The 24218-nt window shown below is 37.1% G+C and overlaps 1 protein-coding gene across 3 annotated transcripts; it reads left to right on the top strand.

Moving 5' to 3' along the window:
- The first annotated feature begins 1737 nt into the window (after positions 1-1737).
- slc44a2 (solute carrier family 44 member 2) lies at positions 1738-24179 on the top strand. 3 transcript variants are annotated; one of them, XM_056266855.1, is made up of 22 exons: positions 1738-1917; positions 12132-12180; positions 12317-12390; positions 12532-12616; positions 13098-13182; positions 13274-13387; positions 14139-14199; positions 15239-15365; positions 16312-16395; positions 16557-16669; positions 17043-17174; positions 17844-17943; positions 18163-18255; positions 18429-18513; positions 19067-19329; positions 19462-19556; positions 20507-20610; positions 20740-20813; positions 20914-20984; positions 21110-21198; positions 21301-21385; positions 22504-23891. In XM_056266855.1, the coding sequence occupies exons 1-22, from the start codon at positions 1881-1883 to the stop codon at positions 23025-23027; spliced, it is 2544 nt and encodes an 847-aa protein (XP_056122830.1). In that variant the 5' UTR covers positions 1738-1880; the 3' UTR covers positions 23028-23891. The 3 variants fall into 3 exon arrangements, with proteins under 3 accessions (XP_056122830.1, XP_056122832.1, XP_056122831.1); XM_056266857.1 differs by lacking the exon at positions 22504-23891 and adding an exon at positions 24010-24179 and having other exon boundaries at positions 1740-1917; XM_056266856.1 differs by lacking the exon at positions 1738-1917 and adding an exon at positions 4222-4334.
- The last annotated feature ends 39 nt before the right edge of the window (positions 24180-24218 follow it).

Here is a 24218-nt window from a genome sequence, read left to right as displayed (position 1 = left end):
ACTATATGTTTGGAACAACCAATTTTAGCCACACATTCAGAGTCGTCTTCAGGGGCGGGATACTATAGATTCTAGAAAGTATTTGATTGGACAGAGAAGCTGAAGTGTAGTGATGTCATCAAAATCATGACATGTTGTTTGATGTCATCAAAATCGTGAGAGACTGTAAGTTTTGAATGCTTATATCTTCTCAATGCGAATTTTGTCATTGTTTTGGAGCACACTTATAGATAACAAGGCTAACATATTCATAAAAGCCAAAAAACTTCCCTTTTGATTTCTTGGGGACTTTAATTAGCCTATGTGAAGCTTATGTGAAATCACCACGTGGTGCAAAGGGACGGATAGCACCATTGATCAGTGAAGCTTGAATTGACATTTTTACTTGTAACTGAAGATAAAATAATGAAATGAATTAAACAGGCCTTTAAGGTCCTTTTGAAGATACTGACTGCTCCTTTATCACCGCCTTCTTTGACTTTATGAAATAATTATTCCTGTGCCACTGCTGAATCTGACAGTGAGACCTCCAGTTAGGTTGGAAACCATCTGATTATTTTACACTCTTTTGTTGTTGTTGTTGTTGTTGTTTTGAGATATTTCAGTGTATTTTGAAGACATGCGGTTCTTCAAGTGCCTTATTTGAAGTCAAGACACTTTTATTTCTATAGTGCTTTTATAGCTTCAAAGTGATAAACAGGAAAATAGCAAATTCATCTGATTCCGTAAAGCGGGTCTAAAAGACAGTAGTGTCATAATTTATCTCAAATTTAGCTTATGTACACCTGCTTCTTTTGCCATGGTTGCCCTTTTGGCTCTGCAGCTTTGTTACCCTTTAAACCGAGTATTGCAAGCCATTTAAAAGAAGAGTAGCTTATCTCTCTTTATATTGCCTGGACTGAAAATTTGTTTTATTCCTGATCAACACACGTAAGCCTGTTTAAAAAAATTCTATATAGTTATAAATAAATATATTATGTTTTTATATTATAAATCGATTTTATAACACACCCCCTCAACATCCTTCCCCCACTCCCCAGAAAAAAGGGTGGGACACCCCATAAGACTTGATTCGATTTGAGCACTGGTTAAAACTAATTTTAAAACTCACAATTACAACTTTACACTCGCTGATTATTTTTATAATCTTTATTTTTTGTATATACAATTTTAACTTGCAGTTAAAAGTAAACCAGTTTAGTAAAAGGTGTGGGTGGCTTGTAGAAATTTGTCACCTGGTGTGAAACATGATTCTGTTAATTACATTATTCATGACAATCAGAGAGTATCAGATTTGGTAAGTATTGTTAAAACGTTCATTTAATTAGTATTTCTAGGAACCGTCCTGGTTTTCCGGCGAACTGCGTGAATTTGCAGTTTTTCTCGCAAAGAAACACAAAGGCTTTAGAATTTAGAAACAATGTTGCGTTAGGCTACAGAGACTCACACTTTAAGAGATTTAAATTAAGAGATTTAAAGTTAGTTCATGTTTATAAAAGTTGTCAATGGTGGCACTACTGAGTATTATATGACCAATTTGTCGGTTTATTTTGCATTTTACAATTAAAGGTAACTAAAAGTGTGATTTCTTGACGTGCCGTCGGCGGTTTTCAGTGAAGGAGCGTTTATGTTTCATTGGCTGACACGACTGTCTGTCATTTTTTCCTCTCCTCTCATTGGTGGATTCAACCCTCACACACTCTCCTCGGAAAAAAACGAAACCCATCGTCATGCGTGTACTGTTAGAATGTGTTGTCGTCTGCCATACACACCTCTACTGTAGGACAGCGGAATTACTGATGGACAATTCCTCACAAGATTAGGCAACGGCGATACAATTCCTTTAAGTGACTGCCACAAGTCCGCATCATTTATTTGCAATGGAGCCAGAGGAGAAAAATCCAGAATCCAAATATGGTAAGACGTTTTGATATTTGGGGGTTCCTCCTTCAGAAAGTGGTAGGGATGGTCCTCTGATGGAAACAATGACTAATACATGGGGCGTGGGTCTCAGGCATTTTGATGAAGAATACTGGTAGCCTAATGCAGACTTGCTCACTGATGGTCGACTTAAATCATGAAGCACTTCATTAAACCAGTGCGAGAGAAGACACAATTGTACGGATGTGAGCAAGAAAACAATAGGCGTGTGTTGTTGAAACACATGGCTGGCGCAATTACTCTCAGGTCAATAATTACTGCGTTCTTCATATCGTTGCTTTATGCGCACTAATAAGTAAATGTAAGAATTGCCTCTAGGCTATCACTGCGTTACTACACACCCATTATAAATATAAATTTCAATATAAATATTGTTTGTAGAAGCATTTTCAGTGGCTTAGTTTACTCCAAAATAAGCCATAATAAAATACTAAGGTTTGTAAAAACGAGTGTGTGTTTGTCAACTAAATGTAACATTTGCTCAAATTTAGAAAAAGCAAATATTTTACTCTAAAACGAATACAAAAACTATTTTTTAACCATAATTCTTGCTTTAACTGTGATATTTATAGTAAGACCATAGTAACCACATGTACAACCATGGATGGCTTTCCTTTACCATACTAAATGTGGTTTCTATAAAACCAGACTATTTCTTTTATAGAAACAACAGGTAGTAGCCTATTTACTATAAAAAGGTTGGAGGCTGACCCCATTTCAGATACTATTATAGTTTAATTAGTAAATTAGATTAGATTTATATTTTTCCATATTAATTTTAAATTTTGTTTTGTGTTTTTGTCATTTTCATTTTTTTATATGTTATCTATATAATTTTTATATCAGTTTTTGTACAGAAATATTACTTTGGCAACTAGTTTTTTCCAAAATGCCTGTAGTTTGTGTACCATTTAAGATTAAGACTTCCTAAAATAAAGGGTCTGTATTGGCATCTACGGTTCCTCAAAGAACCTTTAAAACCCATGGAACCATTGTAAAAAAGGTTCTTTAGTCTATTACATTGTTCTTCACACTAAGAAAACAGTGGTTGTTTTAAGAACTGTTAACTGAAAGGTTCTTCTGCGGCACAAAAATGCTTCGTCTGTGGCATTGCTGCGAAACCTGCTTGTTGGAACCGTTATTTTTTATTTTAGATTTCCTGAGACTTTCTGGAGCCTTCTCATTCCTGAACTTTAGTTGAAGAGTTTTCAAGTTCTGCTTTTGAGAACAAGTTGTAACGTGATTTTCAGGAGTCTGGGCAGGAGTGATGTAGACTCACACACTCAAATGACTTGTTGTCATCTGTCTAGTTTGCATTATGGTCTTTTAACCACATGAACACCAGAGGTCTTTATAGTCAGCCTCTGACTAAGACTATGGGAAGTGCTTCCTTATGATGCCTGTAAGTCTGTAACTAAGGTTTGTTCAAGAATGACAATGATGCGTTTCTCTCCAGTTGCCTAGCAATCCCATAACATCCTAGCAATGCCCTTATAACTACAAAGGCATCTCAAATATCCGTGCCCCTTATTGTGTTTGGAGATCACGTGACTTTGCGGGTGGAAAAGGTCATTTTGAAACAGGGGCCAAAGTGTGTGATTAGAATCAAGCCGTAGGTTGCCTTCTGGCCATATGTCTGATCAGATCAAGCTGGAATAGAATGCACAATCTGTGGAAGAGAGAGACAGAGCAAATTGATAACGCAGAAACATGCCTTTCCACATAAACAACAGCTGTGCACTACAGATTGCCTTTATGAAAATAGCTCCCTCTTTTTGGAGCAAAATGTCAATCTGATCGGTTGATTTGTAATTTGAGGCTGTTGATCATTGCTTTTAACTGCACAGCTGTCACTGATCTAACTTGCATGGAAAGATTTTTATGGTGGAAAGTTGACGTCTGGTGTTTCTGTATTGATCAGCCACTTGGTAACCTGGATTTTCTTGGACTGAACACGTGTACACATTCATGTAAACAACAATTGTCAAAATGACATTGAAATAAACAAACAATCGTGCCACCATAAATCTCCTGTATGTCACAGTCGCCCAGAAATAACCATGATTTGTAGAACTTGGATTCAGTTTGAAAGAATTGAAGGAAATTCATTCATATTTAAGAAGAACAATAAAAACAACACCATTTTACTTTTAAAAAAAAAGTTTCTTTCTAACTGTAGTATGATATGTAAATATGCCACACATTTACAGTCAAGGAAGTGCGTTTTGTAAGTAAAACAGTCAAGACGTATTACTGAGGATGCAAAACATGACTAGTTTCCTGTTTCAAGAGGTAGGAAGTAGTGTACAGACTGTCTGACGATAACAAACGTTAAAACTAAAAATACTGAAAAGGCAATCTGATGGGAAAGGGTTCACATTATGGAAAACAAGGTTTGGCTTTTACAATTTTCTTTCAGTAATGCATTTTCAGAGCATTAAGAAGATGTGCTTAATATGCTTCACAGCTTGTGAATTTATCACCAAACAAACATTGATCAGTCTCTATACTAGAGATTCATTTGGTCTAAAGATAACTGCTTAAAGGTGCTGTGTGTAATTTTTTTTGACTGTACTAAAGCATAAAAAACACAATATGTTTACAGAGATTTAGAAAACATGCTAAGTTCATATTTGTTTCTCTGCAAAACAATGCAGTTCTACTTAGAAATGTGCATTTAGATTGTCTGTTTTGGACTGTGTGAGTCTACCCACTGCCATTTTTACCCTTTTTTGACACCACGGGTTGCCAGTTGATGGAAAACATTGCGTATTGCAGCCATGGAAGCCAGCAAACGAACTGGGTCATCAAGGACAGCTTAAAGGGTTAGTTCACCCAAAAATAAAAATTATGTCAGTAATTACTCACCCTCATGTTGTTCCAACCCCGTAAGACTTTCGTTCATCTTCAGAACACAAATTAAGATATTTTTTATGAAATCTGAGAGCTGTCTCACTCCTACATATAGGCTTGAGGGTGAGTAAACTTGAAGGAAATGAATAGTTAACATGAGGGTGAGTAATTACTGACAGGATTTCCATATTTGGGTGAACTATCCCTTTAATTCTACCCGACTTAAAAAGCCTCATCCATCTAAAAAGTTTAATGACCAAAGCAAACGTGTACATTATCTGATAAACTTACAGTGTAACACTCGTCGCATTCCATTGACAGTTGTGTTTGTTCCTGTTGCGTGTCTTCATTATGGCAACCCGCGTGAGGAGAAGGGGGCGAGGGAAACCACTTACTCCAATATTTTGAATTTGGACTGCTGCACACATTCAACCACTTGCTGTCAGTATTACATACTGCACCTATAACTTTGAATAGTGTGAATAATACACGAATAGGTTTCTTAAAGCAGTATGTGGCAGATTCGCAGCATGAGAAGAGCTTCATTGAGAGATGTGGGTCAGTGTGATTGTAGCTGTTCGGAAAGCTTGGGTCATTAGGGAGCTGTTTGTGGATAGCTAAGTGCGTCTGGGTCACTGATGATTGCTCTAAATGGATGGCACCTCAATAAAATAAACTGTCAATAGTGCGCACACACACACACACACACACATAAAACAAACGCTTATTACGAGCCAAGGCCTACATTGGTTACTAGTGTAGTGTAGCCTCATGGGGGTTAAGGGTGGCGGCAAAAATGTACCCAGCCAAATGACCAATAACATAAAATCATCAGTTATTAACAAAGAGTTAATACTAAGGATATCTCTTGAAACTAAGGAAACTCACATACACAAAAATGTACAGTGTGGCCACAAAAAATACTGTTCAAAAGGAAGATTGTTGTTGTTGTTGAAAGAAATTAATACTTTTACTTTTACCAATTTAAGGACTCATTCAATTGATCAAAAGTTACAGTAACGACTTATTTATAAGGTTACAAAAGATTCTGTTTCAAATAAATGTTGTTCTTTTGAACTTTTTTTATATATCAAAGAATCCTGAAAAAAAGCATCATGGTTTCCACAAAAATATAAGCAGCACAACTGTTTTCAACATTGATAAAAAATAAGAAACGTTTTTTTTTAGTTTTTTTTATTGTATAGCACAGTGGAGAGTAGACAGGAAGCGAAGTGGGAAAGAGAAAGGGATGAGATCGGGAAATTACCACAAGTAAGCAAATAATTAAACTCCTTAAAGGAGAACTCCGGCGCAAAATGAACCTTTGGTCTCATAAAACATTGGTACCTAGTCAACCGTTCTCTGAGATTTGTTTTCATGATAATCGAATGTAAAGAGTTTTATCTCTAAATACTGTTTAGCGTATAACGCTAGTAATGGGGGCATATAATAAGTAAAAAGAAATCGCTAGTTTATACCACTAACAAGGCTCAAAATAGCCCCACACGAACACAGTAACATAATGAGGGTCCCTACATGCAAAACGAAGCATTGAGAACTTTGTAAGTGTACAGACCGTTTAATAAGAAGATAAAGATAAAGACAGTCCACTTCGTGTATACAGACAGGAGCCATCTTTGGAAAACAGTCTCGACTAATCAAACCACGAACGACGTGCTAAGTGAGCTGAACTGTATGAATGGCGTTCGTGGTTTGATTAGTCGAGTCTGTTTTCCAAAGATGGCTCCTGTCTGTATACACGAAGTGGACTGTCTTTATCTTTATCTTCTTATTAAACGGTCTGTACACTTACAAAGTTCTCAATGCTTCGTTTTGCATGTAGGGACCCTCATTATGTTACTGTGTTCGTGTGGGGCTATTTTGAGCCCTGTTAGTGGTATAAACTAGCGATTTCTTTTTACTTATTAAATGCCCCCATTACTAGCGTTATACGCTAAACAGTATTTAGAGATAAAACTCTTTACATTCGATTATCATGAAAACAAATCTCAGAGAACGGTTGACTAGGTACCAATGTTTTATTAGACCAAAGGTTCATTTTGCGCCAGAGTTCTCCTTTAAAGAAATCTAAATATTTCTATATATAAATAAATAAAGGGTAAATAAATTGAATTGTTTGGAGCAGCATGCCATGCCGTGATGCTGTGTGCAAAACATTTACTTTAGCTACTACAGGATGCACTTCTGTCCAACCAACTTGCTTCCCTAAATAGACTCTGTAGCTTTGCCAATTCACACTTGGCTGAGTTTAGTGAAAGTGAGGCATTGCACACATGACTGAAGACATCACAAATACATGCCAAATATTCAGACCGATTAAACAAATACTCCACAGCATCTAAATATGCCTGATAATTCCGCATTCTTGCTAACACTCGTCTCATGTGGGATGAAGGACGTGTCAGAGTGATGTGACAGATGTAAATACTTAGAAACATACCAGTTACAAAGTTGCAGGTTAAAGAAACATACACTTTTACCCAGTTTATTAGTTACTGAACAGAACCAGCCGTATCCGCAGTGTTTCACCTTAGACAATAGGAACGAATATTTTCTGAACTGAGTTAACCTTTCATCAGTGGAAGTGATCCATTAGACTTTGACACTCACTAACAGGGAGGACTTAGTAATAGTGTTACTTGATTCGGTATGATAGTACTGCCTCCTCATTAAAACAGGAGCCAAACCGGATGGTTATCCATTTGGCTGCAACACCTTTAAAGGAGTAGTTCACCCAAAAAGGAAAATCCTGTCATTAGTTTCCTCATTGCTTCATAATATTAAGGTTGAACCACTGTAGTTACATGGACTATTTTAACGATGTTTTTACCTTTCTGGGCCTTGAAAGTTGCAATGACGTTGCTGTCAATGGAGGGACAGAAAGCTCTCAGATTTCATCAAAAATATCTTTATTTGTGTTCCGAAGATGAACAAAGGTCTTAGTTACAGGTTGACAGAATTGTAATTTTTGGGTGAACTAACCCTTTAAGTCAGGGGTGGGGAACGTCCGGCCCCCGGGCCGTAACCGGCCCGCAAAACAGTTTGATGCGGCCCGCGAGTCAAATCCTCCCAAAAAAAAAAAAAAAGAACCTCAGAACCAAAAATCTCAGCCATTACTTTTCCTGTGACAGAAAACACAAAATAGGCAAAACGGCAAGCAGGGCGAGGCCAGTAGCGCGAGTCACCTGCGCACCGGTTTCAGTTTCTCACGGATGAGCTTCGGGGGCGCGCGCGCCGCACCGGTTTCAAGTTTCTCACCGCGCCCCGCACCGGTTTCAAGTTTCTCACTGATCAGCTTCGGGGCGCGTAAAAGGATCGGAACGAAGACAGCGGAGGACCAGGCATGGACTTTACTTTATGTGTGTGTGGTCGTCGTCCACGAGGAGCTACTGCTTTTACTTTCGTTTTGTCATTTGCGTATTAATGTATTAAAGTGGTTTAAACGTTTGCCGGTTCCAGGTTTTTGTTCTTTTATCCACCTCTAAATAGCTATAAATTAAGCTTATGTCGTTTTAGTTTCATATTGTTAATTATTAGTTTCATAGGTTGTTAAACCTAAGACGAACTCTTCATATTGCGCTGCATTACTGTCAGTGTTGTTGACTATTACTGACGGTAAGGTTGCGCTGTTGACGCTCGCGCAGCCTCTCGAGCAGAAATCTACACACATGAGCGCACACACACACTCAGTTAACAACATACTGCCTATAAAAAATCTAAATGTGGAGTTTTTATATTTTTAACATATGTTAAGCAACCTCAATTATTTTTCCTGAACACCATCACGATTGAAAATGTGACATTAATTTCCAACAACAGTTCAAAACAGTTAAAATTAAGTCACTTACATTTTGGATGCAATATTGGCTGTTTTTGTTCTGTTTCACCAGCGAAAATAGTTCCAAACAAAAATCACAGCAGAACCACGGGGCATCTCACAGGAACACTCACTGTTTTCATTACTGAATGATTCAGCGTTTTGAACGAATCGATTGAGTCAAAGATTCAATGACCCATTCATAAACATCTGTCTCAATCTTGAATGAATCAGCCGTTTGGACAAATCGTTTGAATCATGAATGAATCAATGACTCACTCATTAAGACGGTCGCCTGCCGCCACCACCTGGCGGTTTGTGTTATGTTTAAAAGTAGATCATTCTTTCTAATCGTTTCTAATTTGTAAATTTAAATCTATTTCATGACATTATTTTATGCAATTGTAATTTTTCAGTGTAAATGATTTAATTTGATCAGCCCTATAGTGTCTTATTATTCGAAATAATTTAATTTATTGATCAAATTTAGGAATTTAAAATGAAAGATGAAGCATACATTTAATAATATTAGGGGAGGGGATGCCCTTTAAAGGTGCAAATATTACAATATGCCGATTTAAATATCAAAGCTAATTGAACACTGATGAGAATATTGTTTCAGAATAAATTAACAAAAAAAAAAAAAAAAAAATTCGGACGAGAAACTTTTTTGACAAGCGTATGAAAGGCTTAATGTCGAGCCCTGCCTATAGCAATGTCATCAGGATACACATACACCGGTAGGCAGTGGCCCACCTTACCGGGTGACCATGTCGTGGTCCACCAGAATTTATAGTTTACCCACCTCTTTTTTTACCAACCTCTGAATAAAACGTACGAGTCCCAGTCACGCCGAACCTCTCTTCTTCCTTCCAAACACTGAAGCTCATTACAATGGCCCTTAAAGAATGTTAAAAAATTGTAAATGGCCCTTGATAGGAAAAAGGTTCCCCACCCCTGCTTTAAGTGAAGGGAGGCAGAGAGAGAAAAAACATGGGCACACTAGGCCTGGGTGGTAAGACAATATATATACTACTACTAGTACGGTAGAAATGTGTTGGTAGAGATTGCAATAATTTTTATCAACCTTATTTTGCAATGGCAAAGTGAGCTATTTTCTGTGAATGTGCAAGACTTCCTAATTATTAGCTACTAAGAATAACAAACTATTTGCGCTACAAAACAGTGTGTTTGTAATTACGGCAAAACAATAAAATAATGTGGTAAGAAATACCAGTTTGCAATATGAAGCAGCATAACAAGCTGTTTTATTCAGCTTAAAATAACTGGAAGCAGTGACAAATCGCCATTCCCGCACTTATGTTAAAAATAAGGTGGTTACCAACAATATATTTGGGCTATTATCTGTGGGCAGGACTGCTTTATAATATCACTAGAGAGAATACATATGCAGTAACACATGTATATAAATTGTTTAATTAAATGATTAGTTTACCCCAAAATATATATATTTTTCTCATCATTTACACCCTTATGCTGTTCCAAACCTGTATAAGATTCTTTTCTTTCTTCAGGACTCCAATAAGAGTTTAGAGTTTTTGGTCAGACTTTAGTTTAGGGTCCAATTCTCACTATTAACTACCGTAACTATTAACTACGACTTTTACCTCAATAAACTCCTAATGTCTGCTTATTAATAGTTAGAAAAGGTAGTTGTTAAATTGATCATTCAGAATAAGGCATTAATATGTGCTCTATACGCTGATTTCACGCAGCGGCCATTTTGAAATCGAAAGCGAGGCTCCGGTGGGAAGAACCCCGGAAGTAGAGATAGACAACAATGCCTTGGACTACCAACCTGAATCTGCTGCCGCGATTTACACTATTGGATGTTAATATCCAATATAGGATATCTATATAGTTCGTTCCTGCTTCTTTTTGTACGTTCTGAATTATATATATATATAAAAAAATATATTTATAAATTAATTTCACTGTATATAGTCTAAAGTATGAAAGAAATGTATGTACATTTTTAGAATAACTAATTTCTACATTAAACACAACAATACGCCATTGCATTCGCGACTCTCCTATGATTAAAAGCGACACTTCCGGTTTTCTTCCCACCGGAGCGAAATCAAAATGGCGGCAGCGTGAAATCAGCGTATAAGTACTAATAAACAGCCAATATCCTAGTAATGTGCATGCTAATAAGAAACTACTTAAAAGTATATATATATATATATATATACACTCACCGGCCACTTTATTAGGTACCCCATGCTAGTAACGGGTTGGACCCCCTTTTGCCTTCAGAACTGCCTCAATTCTTCGTGGCATAGATTCAACAAGGTGCTGGAAGCATTCCTCAGGGAGTTTGGTCCATATTGACATGATGGCATCACACAGTTGCCGCAGATTTGTCGGCTGCACATCCATGATGCGAATCTCCCGTTCCACCACATCCCAAAGATGCTCTATTGGGTTGAGATCTGGTGACTGTGGAGGCCATTTTAGTACAGTGAACTCATTGTCATGTTCAAGAAACCAATTTGAAATGATTAGAGCTTTGTGACATGGTGGAAGTAGCCATCAGAGGATGGGTACATGGTGGCCATAAAGGGATGGACATGGTCAGAAACAATGCTCAGGTAGGCCGTGGCATTTAAACGATGCCCAATTGGCACTAAGGGGCCTAAAGTGTGCCAGGAAAACATCCCCCACACCATTACACCACCACCACCAGCCTGCACAGTGGTAACAAGGCATGATGGTTCCATGTTCTCATTCTGTTTACGCCAAATTCTGACTCTAACATCTGAATGTCTCAACAGAAATCGAGACTCATCAGACCAGGCAACATTTTTCCAGTCTTCAACTGTTCAATTTTGGTGAGCTCTTGCAAATTGTAGCCTCTTTTTCCTATTTGTAGTGGAGATGAGTGGTACCCGGTGGAGTCTTCTGCTGTTGTAGCCCATCCGCCTCAAGGTTGTGCGTGTTGTGGCTTCACAAATGCTTTGCTGCATACCTCGGTTGTAACGAGTGGTTATTTCAGTCACTGTTGCCCTTCTATCAGCTCGAACCAGTCTGGCCATTCTCCTCTGACCTCTGGCATCAACAAGGCATTTCCGCCCACAGAACTGCCGCTCACTGGATGTTTTTTCTTTTTCGGACCATTCTCTGTAAACCCTAGAGATGGTTGTGCGTGAAAATCCCAGTAGATTAGCAGTTTCTGAAATACTCAGACCAGCCCTTCTGGCACCAACAATCATGCCACGTTCAAAGTCACTCAAATCAACTTTCTTCCCCATACTGATGCTCGGTTTGAACTGCAGGAGATTGTCTTGACCATGTCTACATGCCTAAATGCACTGAGTTGCCGCCATGTGATTGGCTGCTTAGAAATTAAGTGTTAACGAGCAGTTGGACAGGTGTACCTAATAAAGTGGCCGGTGAGTGTATATATATATATATGGACATGCCCACAAATGAAATTTCTTTTGAGAATAAATACACAATTTCAATGTCTTCACAGGTGAGGCAAGGAAATTTGACCCCACATTTAAAGGCCCGATTTATAACAGGTGAGACAACCTTTTTTTATTAAACCTTAAACCTTTTTTAACCTGTATTTATTTATGTTTATGCGATTTATGTAATCTAATAACCTTCAAGATAAGTGCTGTAGCAGTGAATGTGTTTACTTTTCTTGGTGAACAGGGGTTGCACAGACATTATCTGTTGCATACTGTTCATCTTGGCCTTGCTGGGCTACTTTGCAGTTGGCATTCTGGGTAAGATTCAGCCTATTCATTTGCACATTTCAATTCACAATGCCACTATGTGTAGATGGGTGGACAGTATTAAACCTTGTCCATTTCTGAGTACAATTTCCTTGTCTCACCACACTGACAGTGCTGTGTGTTTTGTTATAGCATGGTCTCGAGGTGACCCTCGGAAGGTGATTTACCCCACAGACAGTAAGGGCCAGTTTTGTGGGCAGGTCGGCACCGAACTTGAGTGAGTAAAGCTGTCTCTTTGAAAACGTATCTAGACATGTTTCATGTTGTGTTGGCCTACTCAAAAGACTTTTAATGCAATTCTGAGGCTTTTAAAGCCATAAAGATGACTACAAAAGCGTACACACACCAGCGGACTATATAGTTCTGTGTATTCTAAGCGTGCACAGCAGTTTTGTCATCTGCCCCTTTAAATGTTGGAGCTCTTAAAAGCATGATGGATTGTGATTGGCCTGTCAATGTTTTTATGGTTCCTCAACTGAAAAAAAACTTGTTGAGTAAGTGATTCCAACGATAGTGTTTCTCTGTGCCGTTATAGTTATAGTCGTGGTGTGGACTCTTACATTTAGAATGATTTTTAGAAATATTTCTTTATTATTATAGTTATAGTTATTTTCCTTGGTGTGAGCGGGCGTTTACTCAGATGTATCTCAGACATGCACGTTTATTTTGTTCTTATCTCAATCTGTCTGAATAATCAGGAAAAAGCCCCTGCTTTTCTACTTCAACATCCTGAAGTGTGCCAGTCCTCTTGTCCTGCTGGAGTTTCAATGTCCTACCACTCAGGTTTGGCACTGTTTCAATAAACTTCTTCTTGCAGTACCATATGTATCTATAGTGTTTGTCGCATATTACAGTGTTTTTGTTCATTTGACAGATCTGTGTGGAGAGATGTCCAGATAAATTCATGACTTTAGTGAATGCTTTGAAAAAAAGTGATGATAGGGAATACTACAAGCAATTCTGCAAGGAAGGAGTTGACATGAACAAGGTAAGTTCTGTACGGAAAGGAATTTTTTTTTTGTCTTGAATTACCAGCAAAAAAATAATATATCATGAAAAATACAATTATGATAGATAACATTTTGTTCATACTGCCCCCAATTTTAGTACAGTGGTTTAGGGTTTATTGAACCTGTTGACAAATATTTTTAAATATATAAAAAAAAAGTGCATATGTGTTTATGCGTATCCTATTTGCTACATCAGGCTTTTATGACTCATATAGTATGATATAGTGAGAATATTGAGCTCAAACAAAAAACACTTCGGTTTTATTCAGAGGCCCAAACTGAGCAAAAATATACAATTGGATGCAGTCGCTGATATTTACATGGTCAAAAAGTAAGATGAAATTCTAATATCTTGTAATGTAAATCATATATATAAATGCCAGTTGTCACTCTATATCTCCCAATAATATGTCTTAGTAAGATGGTATTTTAATTCTTAGTTTTATTGTGGGGGCAAAACAAAATGCAAGGCAGTACAGTGATAATTTAAATATGTACAAATAAATGTTCCTCAAAATCCTGATGTATCATATTTGATATTCACATTTTTAACCAGATTTTTCTTTAAAAAAATTGATGAATGGATAATCATGTAAATCTAAGTTGTTTTAGTCCAGTAAACCCAAGTTATTTAGGGAACCCAAAATGGTGCTTCTATGACATCACTGCAAAAACATCCTTTTGGACCTTTTAATTTTAAGTGTAGTAAAAATGTCTTCTCTTTTATAGAAAGCTCCTGAAATCCTGATGGATGGCTTGTGCCCTTCAATACTCACACCTAGCAAGAATTGTAAGCCTTTTCAAAACATGCTTGTTAAATCACATAAAGTAGTTAAAATTTGCCAAAATTGAACCTAAGCTCTTTTTGTTAATCTACCCGAGTCGATCTTTCGTGTAAAAGCATAATTAGAATGGAAACGCCACTTTTAAGTTTGACAGTATTTCCGTGTTAGGTCAAATTGCCTTTTGAATGGGAGTGCATGGGGCACTTCTATGATAGCATCAAAATCGCTATTTTTAAAACACTAAGAAGGCTCGACACAACATAAAACTGTGCTCGAAATATCACCAGGGGCTCTACACATGAACTTGAGCATTGACTACATTGTTTGTGTACACAAAGTTTACTAAAAAGAAAGGTTTTGAACAACTCACTGTAGCTGTTGTTCTTACCGACCACCGACATTTTGTCAGTCAAAAATAGTAATAATCATTTCATTATTATATGAGGATCCTTTTTCAAATACAAGGTCAAAATTGATTTTCACTAACAACAAAACAACAAATTATCCTTGAATTTATGTAGAACTGAGCTTTAGAAGCTTTCCATCTTTACTCTCATCCCTGTTACGTTGCATTCGGAGATCGACTATTTTTGACTGACAAAATGCCGGCGGCCGGAAACACTACCTGATAAAGTGAGTCGTACAAAACATTTCTTTTTAGTAAAGTTTGTGTACACAAACAATGTAGTCAATGCAGTTCATGTGTAGAGCCCCTGGTGATACTTCGAGCACAGTTTTATGTTGTGTCGAGCCTTCTTAGTGTTTTAAAAATAGCGATTTTGATGCTATCATAGAAGTTCCCCATGCACTCCCATTCAAAAGGCAATTTGACCTAAAACGCAAATACTGTTAAATGTGGCGTTTCCATTCTAATTATGCTTTTACACGAAAGTTTGACTCGGGTAAATTAACAAAAAGAGCCTAGGTTCAATTTTGGCAAGAGTTAGCTTACTCTGATTTAAGTTATGTTGTTTACACTTAACAACTGATCTGCGCTGTATCAGTAAACTGCCTTACAATTATGACCGTCACCCTGTGTTTCAGTCACACGGAGATGCTTGCCCGCTCTAGAGACCTTGAAAGGTGGTATAGTTGTGGTTGGCAACCAAACTACGTACATGGATGCTAAAGGAGAAAATATAAATGCAACAGATCTCCTTGAAGCCTCAAAGTTAGTGATATTATGTATTTGTTTGTGTTATTATGCATTTGTCGATTATAATATATTATTGTGTAGGTTCATATTATTTCAAATATTTTAATAATATTTAAATATTCTAATGTGAATCATATTGAACATTAAACAATTTGGTAACACTTTACAATACGGGTGCACTAATATGCATTAATTCATGTTTAACTAATGCATAGATAATCATGAGTTAATGTATGATTCATGAAGAACTAAACCATTAATTAATGATTACTGCATCAGCAACTAATAAAGAGTCTATATGATTAATAGATTAAGTAATACATGAATTGATATTAATTCAATGTGTCATTGTGTATTAATTCCTTAATAACATATTTTATTAACTAATAGTGTAAATTAATGTGTTAATTACCACAATTAGTCAAAGCTATGCACTTCAACTTCCAGTTGTCTGCTTTAATTAATCATTAGCTAATGATTTGCAAAGGTATCATTATGTTATGACTTTACTTGTTGAGGCACATCATTATTAACTAGTCATTTAGTAATTGTAGTAATTTACACATGAATTTGCACTAACAATGAAGTAATTAATCATGTATTAATGCATATTAGTGTACCTGTATTATCTAGAAGTTGAAATACAAGGCTTTGGCTCATTCTGGTAATTAACATATTATTAACATTAGTTTAAAAAATGAGTTATTAGGGAATTAATTCACAATTGCATATTTAATTAATAACAATTCATGTATGAACTAATACATTAACCATACAGACTCTTAATCAGTTCCTAATGTGGTAATCATTAATTAATAACTTAGATAATCATTAGTTACACATTAATTCAGTATTATCTGTGCATTAGTTAAGCATGAATTAATGCTTATTAGTGCACCCGTATTGTAAAGTGTTACCAAGAATTTTGATTATTATTACCATACATGTTTATTTTTTGCAGGAAATCTAATGTAGTGGTTGAGGCCCGGGCAGTAGGCATGAGGATCTTTGAGGACTATACTCAGTCCTGGCACTGGATCCTTCTGTAAGCGCATTATATTCTATGTTCATTTTATTTCCTATCTGCATCAGCCTAAATAACAGCCAGTGTTTAGTTATGGCAGTCAGATTTAGTGTTGGTGAGCCCCAGTGATTTCTAGATGAATTACGGGAGCATTGATTAAATCTTTATGCGGTCCTTTTCAGTGGCTTGGTGATCGCCATGCTGGTCAGTCTGATCTTTATTCTCCTCTTGCGTTGTCTGGCTGGAATCATGATCTGGGTTATGATCATCATGGTCGTCATTGTTATTGGATACGGTAAGGGCTGTTGTGTTGTCTTGTCTAGAGCTCTCAAATAACATTACGTGCCCCGTGCATGTTTATCCTATAGTTACCAAACACTTTAGCTGTGCTTAACTTTAACACAAAATCAATAGAAAATAAATACATACAAATATATATTTTGCATAAAGAAATTGAAGCCTGGTTTAGGATCATTAAGATTTTCTTGCTGTGTGACATTAAGCACAATTTCCCCCTAAGATCCTACTATTGTAATGCGCCTGGACATGTAATTTTGTCATCTTTGATGATTTTCTTTATTGTAGCAAAGTCATATTTGACTGAATTGCATAAAAAATATTGTATTCATTGTATTTATGCTTTTTTCCCCTCTCTTGGCTCTCCGCAGGTGTTTTCCATTGTTACATGCAGTACGCCAGTCTGAAAGGAGAGGCTGGTTCTGATGTCACTATCAAGGATCTGGGTCTACAGACGGACTTCTCTGTGTACTTGCAGATTCGGCAGACCTGGCTTGCCTTCAGTGAGTTTTTACATCATTATGTCTGTAATGTGCAAAGCAAAAACCAATACACTACCATTAAAAAGTTTGGGGTTGGTAGGATTTGAATTTTTTGGAGAGAAAAAAATGCAGTGAAATATTATTACAATTTAAAATAACTACATTTTAAAATGTAACTTATTCCTTTAATGCAAAGCTGCATTTTCAGCATCATTACTCCAGTCTTCAGTGTCACGTGATCTTTCAGAAAACTAATATGCTGATTTGATGCTCAAGAAACATTTGTTTTATCAATGTTGAAAACAGCTGTGCTGCTTAATATTTTTGTGGCAACTGTGATAGACGCATATTTTCCAGGATTGTTTGATAGATAGAAAGTTCAAAAGAACAGCATTTATTTGGAATAGAAGTTTTTTGTAACATAAATGCCTTTACTGTCACTTTTGATCACTTTCATGCATCCTTGCTAAAATAGTCTTATTAAAAAATCTTACTGACCCCAAAGTTTTGAACAGTAGTATAAGTAAACATACTGTATATATACCGTACATGTTCATTAAATAAATGAAATAAGTAACATTAAACTGCTGCGATTGTGGCATTTAAATGATGAATATGTTCCTGGTTTCTTTGTCACATTTAATTTTCATTACATTCTACTGTGTCCTGACCTCCTTTGTCACCACACAGTAATTATCCTGTGTATTGTGGAAGTGGTCATCATCCTCCTCCTCATCTTCCTCAGGAAGCGGATCCTCATTGCTATTGCTCTCATCAAAGAGGCCAGCAAGTCAGTCTACCTTCTTACTGTAGAGCAAACTGTGTTTTCAGATGTTTGGTTTCATATTCCATATTATTGCTTTCTTTGGGTACTTTAATAGCATTAGTAGTTAAACAGCAGCGTTTTTCACAGTGTGATGGATTAACTGAGGCTTAAAGTCATGAAATAATGATTAGGTTAACTGGGAGTGTTGGACAGGAAGTTCTAATAATCTCATCTATTTTTCAGGGCCATCGGTCATGTGATGTCATCATTGTTCTACCCGCTGCTGACTTTTGCCCTACTGACTTTGGTCATCGCATACTGGGCCATCACCGCCGTGTATCCTAAAGAAAATAATGCAATGACACATCATAACAAATAGACGAAGGCATTACTAATTTCAATTGTGCACTGTTTTTTAAACACCATCATTACCCCAAACATTTTAGTAATAAACGTTGGGAAAAAAGGGAATTTTAGAAAGAAGTAGTTTCTCCTTAACTGTTATTTAGGTTTTTGTCCACTTCCAATGAGCCAATATACAAGGTTTTCAATACAACCGAATGTCCTCTTTCCAGAGACACCTGCGACCCTAAGGTTAGTGCATTATTATTTTTATTTGCCAGGTCTTTACATGTAAGCAGTCATGTTGGCTATTTGACATTTGTCTTATAAATGAATCATTACAGTGTATGATTTTGGGAGGGGGATTTTTTTTTTAGCTTGAAATAAATTAATAGTTTAATTGAATAATTATTAATTAAATTGATCCAAAGTGTCTGTAAAGACATTTAAAATGCTACAAAATATTTCAAGTACTTTCCATTCATCAAAGAAAAAATTGTATTGTGGTTTCCACAACAAAATGTTAAACAGCACAGAGCACAACCGTTTTCAGCATTGATGATAAAAATAATAAATGTTTCTTGAGCACCAAATCAGCATGTTATAATGATTTCTGAAGGATCATGTGACACTGAAGGCTGGAGTAATGATGCTGAATATTCAGCTTTGCATCACAGGAATAAATTACATTTCAAATGGAAAACAGCTCTTTTCAACTGTGTATTTGTTTTGGCATATTTTGCAACGCAAAACTTGATAAAATGCAAACATTTAATACAGTTGCATTGATTTGATTTCTCCTCAGACTTTCAACAGCTCAAATATCACCACCGAATGTCCTGATGCGGAGTGTCTGTTTGCGTTTTATGGAGGAGAGTCGATATACCACAAGTACCTAATTCTATTCCAGTTCTACAATTTATTCCTCTTCTTCTGGTGTGTCAACTTCGTGACAGCATTGGGCCAGGTCACACTGGCAGGGGCCTTTGCCTCCTATTACTGGGCATTCAAAAAGCCTGAAGACATACCAGCTTTCCCTGTCTTCAACTCTTTGGGACGGGCCCTCAGGTGTGTGGCTAGAAGAATAGTTTTCAGTTGATTTTCACCAAATTTAGCTTTTAACTTATTTTTAATACAGTGACTTTTTTCATGTAATTCATTGTATTTTTGTATGCTCTTTATTGCTCACTTATTCTCCAGGTATCACACTGGTTCTCTGGCATTTGGTTCCCTCATTCTTGCCATCGTTCAGGTCATCAGGGTCATATTGGAGTATATGGATCAGAAGTTGAAAGGTCTCGCTGCTTCAATGTTCTGTATTTGTTTTCAATATTGTGCTTCAGGATGTGCCTTCAGAAACTATTCAGATGCCTTCACTTTTATTACAATGTTTGCATTATGAGCAATACCCAACCCCCCAAACAATTTAACAAAATAGTCACAGAATATTTCAAATTAAAAATGTCATCTTTTAATTGCCCTCATTTTGATCGGAACTAATATTATTTTCTTCCTTTGTACAAAAAGGATATGTTTTAAAGATTACATAATGAACGCATTTTTGCTGCTACGATTTACAACTAACTATCCAATAAAAATGCAACATGAAATGGCATATTGATAAACGCAACATGGCGCTAAAACTACTCACCTCAAGCTCCAATTGTAAGATTGGCATGCCAAGTGGGCCTCTTTTCCCTAGCCATGACCGCATCACATTCTCCTCTTTCGCTTCCTCCTATTTTTTCAGTGCACATAAAAACCACAATTGGCAAAGTGCTCTATTTGTTTGCCACTAACAAATGCTGATGACGTTTTATTCTTCTATACTAACTTGCGTCATAGCCTACGATTATTCAATAGCTGTCATCATCGTACAGTCTGCATACATGTCTACCAAAGTTTACTAGACCCATGTCGTACAGTGTGATTGTTATGATTTGTTCGAGCTATGGTCTTATGCCTGGCACAAACTGGCACACACTAGGAAACTAGGTCAACTTTCAATGACAGGGCAAAACACAATGAAACTAAACCAAAACAGAGCATACACATTACACTTGGCAACCACTGGTCAATTTATGGTTTTGTTGTTTGAAAAAGAGCAACATGAAAAATCAATTTTTTTCTTTTAAATAAAGAAAAACCGTCGTACAGGTTTGGACATGAGAGCAAATAAAGGCTGACATTGTATTCTGTCTGTTATATGCGTTTAAGTCTTGATTGTGTGATTTGCTTCCTTCAGGTGCCCAGAATAAGTGTGCAAAATTCCTGCTCAGTTGCCTAAAGTGCTGCTTTTGGTGTCTGGAGAAATTCATCAAGTTCCTGAACAGAAATGCCTATATCATGGTACTCTTTCTCTCTTTTGTGCATTGTTTCTGGCTAGGGAGCATCAGTAGTGCATGTTTAGTGTTATATTGCTCAAACACAATTGCTGAAACCAAAGCAGAGTTACTTTGAGGCATTTTGTCTTTTCAGGTGGCAATATATGGTAAAAATTTCTGTACATCTGCCAAGGATGCATTCTTCCTCCTGATGAGGAACATTGTCCGGTGAGTGTTATTTAAATCTAAATCTTTTAGTCGAGGTTTTGTGGGAATAAACAGATGAAACAGTCCGGAGTTGAATCTCTTTACTTGACTTGTTTTCTAGTGTGGTAGTTCTTGACAAAGTGACAGACTTCCTCTTATTTTTGGGCAAACTCCTTATCGTTGGAATTGTGGGTGAGTGATTTGCTCACAGACTGACACAGATGTCACGTGAATTCAGAGGTTATTTGGTTGGAACTGACTTCTCATATTCCAATTTACCAATATAACACAGCATGCTGTTTCTTCTCTTTTTTTAGGAATTTGTTCATTCTTCTTTTTCACGGGCAAGTTTAAGGTTGCGGAGGACGTTGCTCCGTCCCTTAATTATTACTGGGTGCCTATATTGGTAAGTGATCGTGAGTTGAAAGCAATACCAGATTGTCCATTTGCAATACCAGAATTGAATATTTCCAGACTGCGTTTTAATTACATCTCCCTTCATTTACAGACTGTGGTGTTTGGCTCGTATCTGATTGCTCATGGCTTTTTCAGCGTTTATGCCATGTGTGTGGACACACTCTTCCTGTGTTTCTGTAAGTGTTATTTATTTCACGAGATAATACGTAATGAACAAATCTAACAAGTTGTCAATGTTTTGTCTGCGTAACAGAACAACGGTTCTGATAAATAGCAGCTGTTGTGTTAGACTTTTATTGGGTGTTGAGAAATAAGATGTTGAACTTTCATTGTTATCTACAACTAAATGCATTAGCAGCACTCAAACTGCACTCTTTCCTTTCTTTTAACTGTTGTTCTTTCCTCCAGTGCAATAGAGAGCAACAGTGCCCACCCACCAGAATCCCATTCATTTTCTCTATAATCACTTTTATAGATTTAGATCATTTTTATAATTTTTTTTATTTCATGATCTTTAATCAAAATAACTCCCCCTCCCTCTTGTAACGACATCTCTTCTCTTTTCTGATGATGTGTTTACTGGCGTGAGGGCGGGACAACCTGTCACTCACGCGAGATCGACCAATAGCAAACAACAACCATCCAAACAATTCTCGATGGACAAAATCAAGTCCTGACGTTTTTTTCTTGTTCGAGAAGCTGTTTCACTCGGATATACACCAAAATAGGGAATAAAAGACTATCGTAACTTCTGTTTCATACCGACTTAAAATGTATTTATGAGGGAATGAACAATGCATCCCACGAAGCATTGTAAAAGTTGCAAGTGATTCAGAAAATACAGTATACAGTTTTTTGAGAGTGTAGAGAGACCCAATGTTGTCATCCACAATGCTTTATAGGAGCGGGCAATCACTGCTTAGCATTTTTGTAATTCTTATTTATGAAATTGGCTATTAAACACATTTTTTGAAGGTTGAAATCACATTATGGCTTCTACAGAAGCACATATCGTTGCTTCACAACCTCAGAGCTCTCGGTTGATCTTTCTGTATGGAGAAAATGACTGGGACTTTTACTTCCGGGACCCACTGTTGACATATCTGCATATCACAAATGCTTACAGGGGCTTTTGGCTTGCTTTATCTCTAACCATTTCCTTTCTTTCTCTCTGTTTTTCTCTCTTCCACATGATTTTGTCCAATCATGTGTCCTTGTGCTCCTTTCTGCTACGTGCACTCTCAAAACACTAACATTTAAAAATATCATTATCACATACAAACACAAACTCAAGGCGAAGACCTGGAGAGAAATGACGGTTCTTCGGACAAGCCGTTTTTCATGTCCCCTGAGCTGCACCAGATTTTGTCTATAGAAAAAAGCGCAGAGGAGACAGACCATGCCGAGATACCAGTCATACATGTGCAAGCCGAAGAGGAAATCCCGCTGCAGGAGAATGGAGAGGTGCAGCTCAAAGAGCAGGTAGTTCTTAAGCAGGAGCAAGAAGAAGAGACGCCACTAAATCAAGAGACGCACATTGAAGAGCCTCCCCAAGAAACACATCCTCCAGAGGCACCCGTAGCCGCCGAGGAGAAACCCGAAGAGCAGGTTACAACACAAGAGCCTGAACCTCCACAAGTGACCCCACAGCAAAATGGACCCCAAGAGTTGGACGGTGACGACAAGGAGGAGCAGGCGGCCCAACCTCAAGCAGAAGCACCACAGGCCGAGAACTTACAAGAACAAGAACCAGAGGAACCGAAGCCTCAAGAAAACGGACCTCAAGAGAGCGAGACCCTGCTCACCCCTCAGGAGTAGTTGTGCAATGAGTCTCATTGAAGGTGGGGTTTCAGAGAAGCCTACTAATTTGGGAACTAGTGCACTTTGGTGGCTTTAGCAAGCCATTAGTATACAAATGAAAGTACCTCCTTCGTTTGAGTCATAATGTTTACTCAATCAATCGATTTTGAGAACTGTCTCTTAATTAATAATCACTGGTCATAATGGACGGCATGACACAAATAGGACAGAAACAGTCTTTTACTCAACGTATGAGCTGATTGAACGGATGACAATTGTTTACGTGGACCTAAACCCCATTAGATATGCCTACATAGCGCTTGTAGAATGTGACTGTGTTTGTGATATATGTAGAACGTTTTAATATAAGGACATGTAAAAGTGTAATGTAGGTGCTCGACTTGTGCCTAATTATTGTTACTTATCAATGTCTTAATCATTTTGAAGAATGCAAAAAGACTTTGCAGTATCGCTATGTTTACAGCAACAACTACAAAAAAAAAAAAACACATCTGTTTACAGTCATACCAGCCAAGACCAAAATGTCATTTTGTAAGAATTTGTGGAAATGTATCTGAAAAATGTGAAAATGATATGCCTAATGTGGTCATTAAATGGTGCAGTGTAACAGAACATGAAAATGCACCGAAAGTAAGTGAACTTAAAAACAAAACAATCAAAGAAAAAAAAAGTGTATTGCCCTATATTTTGGTCTGCTCTGGTTATTGTATCGACAGATTGCAACCTTTTCAATGCCTGATATTTGTCGCTGTTTGCCGCTCTATTGCCTCTTTTTCTACCTCTGTGCTTCACTTTTCTCAATCTTTGCATGTTGTTAATGTGATCCCAGTGCTTTAATAAACTGAACTCTCTTTGTTGAGATCTCAAGCCTTTCTTTGCTCCCAAGGTGATGCTTCTATTGTTCGCGTTTATACTATTTGGCAAATGTTTCATGTTAAGATCATGCTATTGTTTGTCTCAACCTAAATTGTTCCAACAGTGGAGGATCTTGAACGCAATGATGGCACAGTGGACAGACCTTACTTCATGCCAGAGAGTCTGCTGTCCATCCTCAAGAAGTCCAATGAGGGGTTGAAAACAGTGGATTAGGACAAGATAAAAAAAATTGATAGAAAGAATTTTGTAGGGAGAGAAAAATAGAGAGACCATTTGCCAATGGTCAATTTACCAATTTGCCAATTTACTGGT

Source organism: Rhinichthys klamathensis, unplaced genomic scaffold (genome assembly GCF_029890125.1).
Source record: "Rhinichthys klamathensis goyatoka isolate OS25496 unplaced genomic scaffold, OSU_Roscu_1.1 h1tg000254l_1, whole genome shotgun sequence".
NCBI lineage: Eukaryota > Metazoa > Chordata > Actinopteri > Cypriniformes > Leuciscidae > Rhinichthys > Rhinichthys klamathensis.
Note: the sequence above shows the minus strand (reverse complement) of the source record. Positions and strands in the feature narration are given on the sequence as shown.